We start from the raw sequence: 8,108 nt of genomic DNA on the forward strand, positions 1-8,108 counted from the left end.
ACAAAACAGCTTCATCTCAGCTGAATACCCACACAAAAAAGACATTCATAAGAAAAACACATCCAAACAGTGAAATCATAGCTAAATCAAACACTGAGGGTACAGAAGTTTTTCTTATGAGATTTTGACTTTATTGTTGTGGTTTATATTTTGAGACAGTAGAAAATGAACAAAAACACAAAACAGCTTCATCTCAGCTGAATACCCACACAAAAAGACATTCATAGAAAAACACATCCAAACAGTGAAATCATAGCAAAATCAAACACTGAGGGTACAAGAATATATCTTTTGAGAAGTTGACTGTATTTTGTGTGGTTTATATTTTGTCACAGTAGAAAAATGAAAAAAATGAGAAAACAGCTTTCTCTCAGCTTAATGCGCACAAAAACAAACACAAATAGAAAAACACATTCAAATGGTGAAATCATAGCTAAATCAAACACTGAGGGTACAGAAGTATATCTTATGAATGTTGACTTTATTGTTGTGGTTTATATTTTGAGACAGTAGAAAATGAACAAAAACACAAAACAGCTTCATCTCAGCTGAATACCCACACAAAAAGACATTCATAGAAAAACACATCCAAACAGTGAAATCATAGCAAAATCAAACACTGAGGGTACAAGAATATATCTTTTGAGAAGTTGACTCTATTTTGTGTGGTTTATATTTTGGCACAGTAGAAAAATGAAAAAAATGAGAAAACAGCTTTCTCTCAGCTTAATGCGCACAAAAAGAAACACTAATAGTAAACACATCCAAACAGTTAAATCATAGTAAAAAATCACAAAACAGCTTCATCTCAGCTGAATACCCACACAAAAAGACATTCATAGAAAAACACATCCAAACAGTGAAATCAAGCTAAATCAAACACTGAGGGTACAGAAGTATATCTTATGAATGTTGACTTTATTGTAGTGGTTTATATTTTGAGACAGTAGAAAATGAACAAAATCACAAAACAGCTTCATCTCAGCTGAATACCCACACAAAAAGACATTGTTACGTCCCCACTTGTGGCATCCAGGGGAAATGGGGCGGGCAACAATTTAATATAAAACCGGGCGTTTCGAAGAAGAAAAGAAACAGAGATATTTGTAAACTTAGACTATTTATTTCTGCGTAAGTAAATCGACGTCAACACAAAACTACTTCCTGATGGAAGCGAAGCCAAGAAAGAAAAAAAAACAAGGGTTAACACTATGAGGGAATTAGAACAAGTCGAAGATAGCGCAGCACACAGCTCTCGTTCACGACCAACAGCTTCTCGCGGATTGGCGGTTTGGCCCACTGGCCCCGTCTGCCTCCATCCCTGCAGCTTTGAGGCGATCCACCTGATTGCCAAGGTGCCGCAGGTGTGCCTGACCAGTCAGGTGGGGAGGGTGGCACCTGGCGCAGGACACAAAAGAGCAGCAAAAAACATGCACACGTAACACCCCCTCCCATAAGTGCAAACTTATAGTTTGCTACATTAAACACTATACACACACACCTGTTATCACTAACATGCTACACTGAATTATTATCTTCTTTAACTTTTTTTTTTTTTTTTTGTGTTCCTCACCCACGGGACAGAGCATCAGCCACCACATTGTCGGTCCCCTTCTTGTGCTTAATCTCCAGGTTGTAACCTTGCGCCAACAGGGCCCAACGCATCAGCCGCTGGTTGTGGTTATACATTTGTGCAAGAAAGACAAGAGGGTTATGGTCAGTGTATATAACCACAGGAGATGAACTGGCACCAACATACACTTCAAAATGTTGGAGTGCAAGTAGCATAGCTAGGGTCTCTTTTTCAATGGTGGAGTAGTTAAGTTGATGGTGCTTGAACTTGACCGAGAAGTAGCATACTGGATGGCACACGTCACCCTCTCCATCCTGTATCAGCACAGCACCAGCTCCTGAAGCACTCGCATCAACCTCCAGCTTAAAAGGGCGAGAGAAGTTAGGTGCGGCCAGGACAGGTGCACTGCAGAGCAGAGACTTTGCTGCCTCGAAGGCATACTGACACTCAGTACTCCATACAAAAGGAACCTTGGGACTACACAGACTGGTTAAAGGGTTAACTACCACAGAGAAGTTTTTACAAAAACACCGGTAATAACCAGCCATGCCTAAGAAACGCCGTAATTCACGCCTTGACATGGGAACCGGGTAGGACAGCACGGCTGAGACCTTAGCATCCACGGGCCGGACCTGCCCGTGGCCAACCTGTTTTCCCAAGTACGTAACCATCGCTTTACCGAACTCGCACTTGGCTAGGTTAAGAGTTAAGGCCGCCTCTTCAAGTCTCTGAAACACTTCCGTTAAGCTAGTAATGTGACTGGCCCAATCGGCTGAGTACACAACGACATCATCTAGGTAGACATTACAGTTCTTGACATTTCCTAGCACTTGACACATTAGACGCTGAAACGTGGCAGGCGCATTTCTCACTCCAAATGGCATAACGGTATACTGTAAGAAGTGGTCTGGGGTTACAAAGGCCGAAATCTCAGAGGCTCTGGGTGTTAATGGAACCTGCCAGTACCCTTTCAGCAGATCGAGCTTTGTAATAAACATGGCCGGCCCAATACTATCAATACAGTCCTCCATGCGAGGCAAGGGAAATGAGTCTGGCACTGTAACTGCGTTAACCTTCCGATAGTCGGTACAAAAGCGTGGGGTGCCATCAGATTTTGGAGCCAGCAAACAAGGGGAACTCCAAGGACTACAGCTAGGTACAGCTAAACCGTTTTCCAATAGGTAATTAGCTTCCTTTTTCATAAGCTCTCTTTTGGCTAAAGGACATCGGTACGCATGCTGTTTAATGGGAGACGCACTACCAACATCGATGTCATGTTTTAGTACGTTGGTACTAGATGGTACATCATTAAACAGGGACGGATGGGAGCGCATCAAAGAGACTATATCTCGTTGCTGATCTACAGGGAGATAGTTCAAATGGGTGTCTATTTTCGCCAAGAACTCTGTGTTAGACAGCCTACCACTCTGCTGATCACTTCCTAGTACAGTTAACCCATCGTCAGGCAGTGATTCCACACAAACCAAGGAGGTAGTTGTTTCACGAGAGGCAGCAGTCTCCGGAGTTTTTTCCTGCTCCCCCTGGTTGGCCTCTCTGGAATGATAGGATTTTAGCATGTTAATGTGGCACAACCGCACCTTACGTCTGCGCTCAGGTGTATGAATGACATAGTTTGTATCGGACACTTTGCTTTTTATGACATACGGGCCTGAAAAACGGGCAGTAAGGGCAGAGCCAGGTGTCGGTAACAGCACCAGAACTCTCTCACCAGGTTCAAACTCACGCTTAACTGCCTTCCGATCAAACCGTTCTTTCATACTCTCCTGCGAGGAGGAGAGTGCCACTTTAGCCAGCGCAGAAGCATTACGTAAACGCTCCTTACATTGGGATACAAAATCCTGAACTGTAGTCTGTGGAGAAATATTACACAAGAACTTTTCCTTTAACACTTTAAGTGGGCCACGCACATTGTGCCCGAACACAAGTTCAGCCGGGCTGAACCCCAGGGACTCCTGTTTGGCTTCGCGGATGGCGAACAGTGTAAAGGGGACACCTTCATCCCAGTCTCTCCCTGTATCATGACAGTATTTACGCAGCATGGACTTCAGTGTTTGATGCCAACGCTCAAGCGCCCCCTGTGACTGTGGATGATAAGCACTAGAGACTGAATGAGTGATGCCTAGAGCATACAAGGTTTGTTTAAATGATCTCGACAGAAAGTTGGTTCCTTGATCAGTCTGCACAACTTTCGGTAAACCAAACATGGTAAAGAATTTAATTAATGCTCGTGTAATGGCAGGTGCAGTGATTCTTCGCAGAGGAATGGCCTCAGGAAAGCGGGTGGTAGCGCACATAACCGTTAACAAAAACTGGTTACCAGACTTTGTCCTCGGCAACGGACCAACACAATCGACCAGTACACGTTCAAAGGGTTCACCAACAGCAGGAATAGGATGTAACGGGGCTGGAGGAACAACCTGGTTTGGTTTCCCCACCACTTGGCAGGTACTACATGTTTTGCAGAAGCGTGTCACTTCCTTCTTCATTCCTGGCCAGAAGAAATGCTTCAGAATACGGTCATGGGTTTTAGTGACACCAAGGTGACCAGACCAGGGATGATCATGAGCTAACTCCAGCACATGCTGCCGATATGCAACTGGAACCACTATTTGACACACTGAACCACAGTCACTAACTGCATTGGTTTTACCTAATGGTGAAATCCATCTCCGCATCAACACCCCGTTATCTAGGAAAAATGACTGACCTTCAGTACATTTATCGTGGTCCTCAACTGCTGCAAAACATTTTCTCATAGATGGGTCACCTGACTGGGAGCTGATGAGTGCCTCACGGGTCAGTGGCAGCGCATGAACAGCGACGGGCTCTGTCCCACCTTCACACTTTTCTAGGTCTCCAGCCCAGTTCCCCGTTTCTCTTGTAGGTGGCAGCCTGTCCTCAGATACAGCAGAAGCAAAAACAGAGTCAGACAGATCGATATCCTGAGCTTGTTTTCTGGCCTGCCCCCTAGTTAGCACGCTAACTGAAAATATGTCAGGGTGACACTGGACCAGATCATCATGTCTAGATTCTGCCACTGGGTTGTCAACGACTTCGGGTGATGGATATACTTTACCCCCAGCTATGTCGTTACCCATAATAAAGCCAACACCATCGATGGGGAATGAAGAACGGACAGCTACCCGGAAGAAACCAGTTTTAAGGTTGGACTGGACATGGATGCGGTGAAGAGGAGCAGGTACAAACCTCATCCCGATACCTCGTACAATTGCGCTCGTGTCACAGGCAGACTCCGTACTCAAGGGCAGTACAGAGGAAAGAATGAATGACTGGGAGCCACCAGTGTCTCGCAAAACTGTGACAGGACGCTGATCATCCACCTTTCCTGTGAGCGAGACAAATGCAGGGAAAATGAAAGGTTTAAAACACTCATCAGGTACTGTTTGACTGGGCGACGGTGAACAACCGGTTACTGTTTTTACCAGCCCCACACCCTTGGGCTTTGAAATTGCCGCCTGCTGCTTACGTTTCCACGCATTGCAGTCCGCAATTAGATGGTCAGCTTTATGACAGAAAAAACATTGCTTATCTGCCTTGGGTGCAGAGAGTGATGTACTGAAACGTGGAACACGCGTGTCACTGGACCTAAAAGCAGTTTCAGGTTGAGTAGGGGAATCACGCCTGATAAAGGGGCTTCTGTGGGTAAGAGCAAACTCATCAGCAAGAATCGCAGCTTGCTGCAAAGTAGTTACCTTCTGCTCATTTAAATACACAACAGTTCGCTCCGGCACTTGGTTTTTAAATTCCTCCAACAACATTAACTCACGTATTGAATTGAAGTTATCTGCCTTACAAGATGAGCACCACCTGTCAAACAGCATCCCCTTCTCTCTGGCAAAGTCAGCGTACGTCTGGCTTGCTGTTTTTCTCAGACCGCGGAAACGCTGTCTATATGCCTCAGGCACCAGCTCATATACCTGCAGTATCGCGCTCTTTACTTTTTCATAAGAGAGGCCGTCCTCCACAGAAAGAGAAGCGCAAGCTTCCTGAGCTTTACCCGTGAGTTTGCATTGTAAAAGTATCGGCCACACATCCTTCGGCCAGTGCAGGGCAGCAGCAATGCGCTCAAAAGCACCGAGATAACATTCAACTTCGGACTCCCGGAAGACGGGGACCAAAGAAACGTTTTTACTCACGTCAAATGTTGTAGATGACGAAGACGACCGCGCATCAGACGAAACTGAGCTAGACTGTAATTCCAGCTCTCGCATTTTGACCGCGGTCTCTGCGTCCAATTCCATCCGCTTCAACTTGAGATGAAACTCACGCTCCCGTTCCCGTTCCCGTTCCTCATTCTCCAGCTGGAGACGAGCTAAACGCAGCTTTATCCGCGCATCTATTCTCGATCCAGGGGTCGTTTCCACGGACAACGGTTCAAAACGCGGCAACGTAAACTGTTTCTCGTCCATGCTACCATGTTTTACACCGGGGGTAATGTTTAAAATGTCTCGCTGCCGCTGAGTCGCTTCCGCCCCCCGAGCCTCGGAGCACACCTCCCCTGCGGACTCGGGCACAGTCGCCGGTAAACCACACACACCCCCTTCCACTAATCCGTCAATCACGGCAGCTTTCAACTCCTTCTTAAGGAGAGAAGTTGTAACCTTAATGTCATAGCGGTCAGCAATCGCAAATAAATCAGCCTTCCTACAGATGTCTAGTTGACTCAGCGTAGGCTTCGCCACAAACTCCTCCACACTAAACGCCGACCCACTCGCCATTACACCGGTAGTAGCGGCTAGCCGCTATGGTAAGCTACTAGCAAATTAGCGTGTACTACTCACTCCGTGGCAACAGTCAGAACCACTCACGCCGGATGCTACACACACACAAACCAACAAACGCAGACAAACAAACATCCCCCAGATCCTACCTACCAAGAACTAACCTGTCTGTCTTCTGGAGCGTGCCGGGCTCGAGGCGACTTGAAAGGCAGAAACATCGGCGGCCGGAGCCCCGAAACGCCTACCCCCTTCGGGGAACTTGATCCCCGCCCAGGATTTGCTCCGAAAATAAAAAAGGCAAAACAATAAACAAGTGTCCGATGGAAGGGTGCCGTGCAACCCAGCTAGACACTTCTACCTAACTGAGGGAGTTGTTGTAGGGAAGGCTAGACTGTGCATACACCGTCGTTAATACTGACTGCGAACCACCGGAAGTGACTTACCGCTTTCAAAACAAAATAGTCTAAAAAAAAACTACAAACATCTTTACTAATTTCTCCAAAACGAAATTAGATCCCGGACGAGCCCCCAAAATTGTTACGTCCCCACTTGTGGCATCCAGGGGAAATGGGGCGGGCAACAATTTAATATAAAACCGGGCGTTTCGAAGAAGAAAAGAAACAGAGATATTTGTAAACTTAGACTATTTATTTCTGCGTAAGTAAATCGACGTCAACACAAAACTACTTCCTGATGGAAGCGAAGCCAAGAAAGAAAAAAAAACAAGGGTTAACACTATGAGGGAATTAGAACAAGTCGAAGATAGCGCAGCACACAGCTCTCGTTCACGACCAACAGCTTCTCGCGGATTGGCGGTTTGGCCCACTGGCCCCGTCTGCCTCCATCCCTGCAGCTTTGAGGCGATCCACCTGATTGCCAAGGTGCCGCAGGTGTGCCTGACCAGTCAGGTGGGGAGGGTGGCACCTGGCGCAGGACACAAAAGAGCAGCAAAAAACATGCACACGTAACAGACATTCATAGAAAAACACATCCAAACAGTGAAATCAAGGCTAAATCAAACACTGAGGGTACAGAAGTATATCTTATGAATGTTGACTTTATTGTTGTGGTTTATATTTTGAGACAGTAGAAAATGAACAAAATCACAAAACAGCTTCATCTCAGCTGAATACCCACACAAAAAGACATTCATAGAAAAACACATCCAAACAGTGAAATCATAGCAAAATCAAACACTTTGATTTTGCTACAAGAATATATCTTTTGAGAAGTTGACTCTATTTTGTGTGGTTTATATTTTGGCAAGGTAGAAAAATGAAAAAAAATGAGAAAACAGCTTTATCTCAGCTTAATGCGCACAAAAACAAACACTAATAGTAAACACATCAAAACAGTTAAATCATAGTAAAATCAAACACTAAGGGGACAGAGGTTTATCTTATGAGATGTTGACTTTATTTGTGTGGTTTATATTTTTGGACGGTAGAAAAATGAACAAAATCAGAAAACAGCTTTATCTCAGCTGAATACCCACACAAACAAACTCTAATAGAAAACACATCCAAAAAGTTAAATCATAGCAAAATAAAACACTGTGGGTACAGAAGAATATCTTATGAGATGTTGAATTTATTTGTGTTGTTTATATTTTGGGACAGTAGAAAAATGAACAAAATCAGAAAACAGCTTTAACTCAGCTGAATACCCACACTAAAAGACATTCATAGAAAAACACATCCAAAAAGTGAAATCATAGCTAAATCAAACACTGAGGGTACAGAAGTTTTTCTTATGAGATTTTGACTTTATTG

General features: G+C 44.8%; 1 protein-coding gene across 7 annotated transcripts; it reads right to left on the minus strand.

Moving 5' to 3' along the window:
* Positions 1–1,103: 1,103 nt before the first annotated feature.
* LOC122763220 lies at positions 1,104–7,310 on the minus strand. Of its 7 annotated transcripts, none has more exons than XM_044018265.1 (2): positions 5,752–7,310; positions 1,104–1,671 (listed from the first exon to the last, which is right to left on the minus strand). In XM_044018265.1, exons 1-2 carry the CDS (start codon positions 6,331–6,333, stop codon positions 1,570–1,572), a joined length of 684 nt encoding a protein of 227 aa, XP_043874200.1. In that variant the 5' UTR covers positions 6,334–7,310; the 3' UTR covers positions 1,104–1,569. The 7 variants fall into 7 exon arrangements, with proteins under 7 accessions (XP_043874200.1, XP_043874196.1, XP_043874194.1 ...); XM_044018261.1 differs by having other exon boundaries at positions 1,104–3,127; positions 4,802–7,310; XM_044018259.1 differs by having other exon boundaries at positions 1,104–4,486; positions 4,802–7,310.
* Between the last annotated feature and the right edge of the window lie 798 nt (positions 7,311–8,108).

Source organism: Solea senegalensis, unplaced genomic scaffold (assembly GCF_019176455.1).
Source record: "Solea senegalensis isolate Sse05_10M unplaced genomic scaffold, IFAPA_SoseM_1 scf7180000016593, whole genome shotgun sequence".
In the NCBI taxonomy this organism is placed as follows: Eukaryota; Metazoa; Chordata; class Actinopteri; order Pleuronectiformes; family Soleidae; genus Solea; species Solea senegalensis.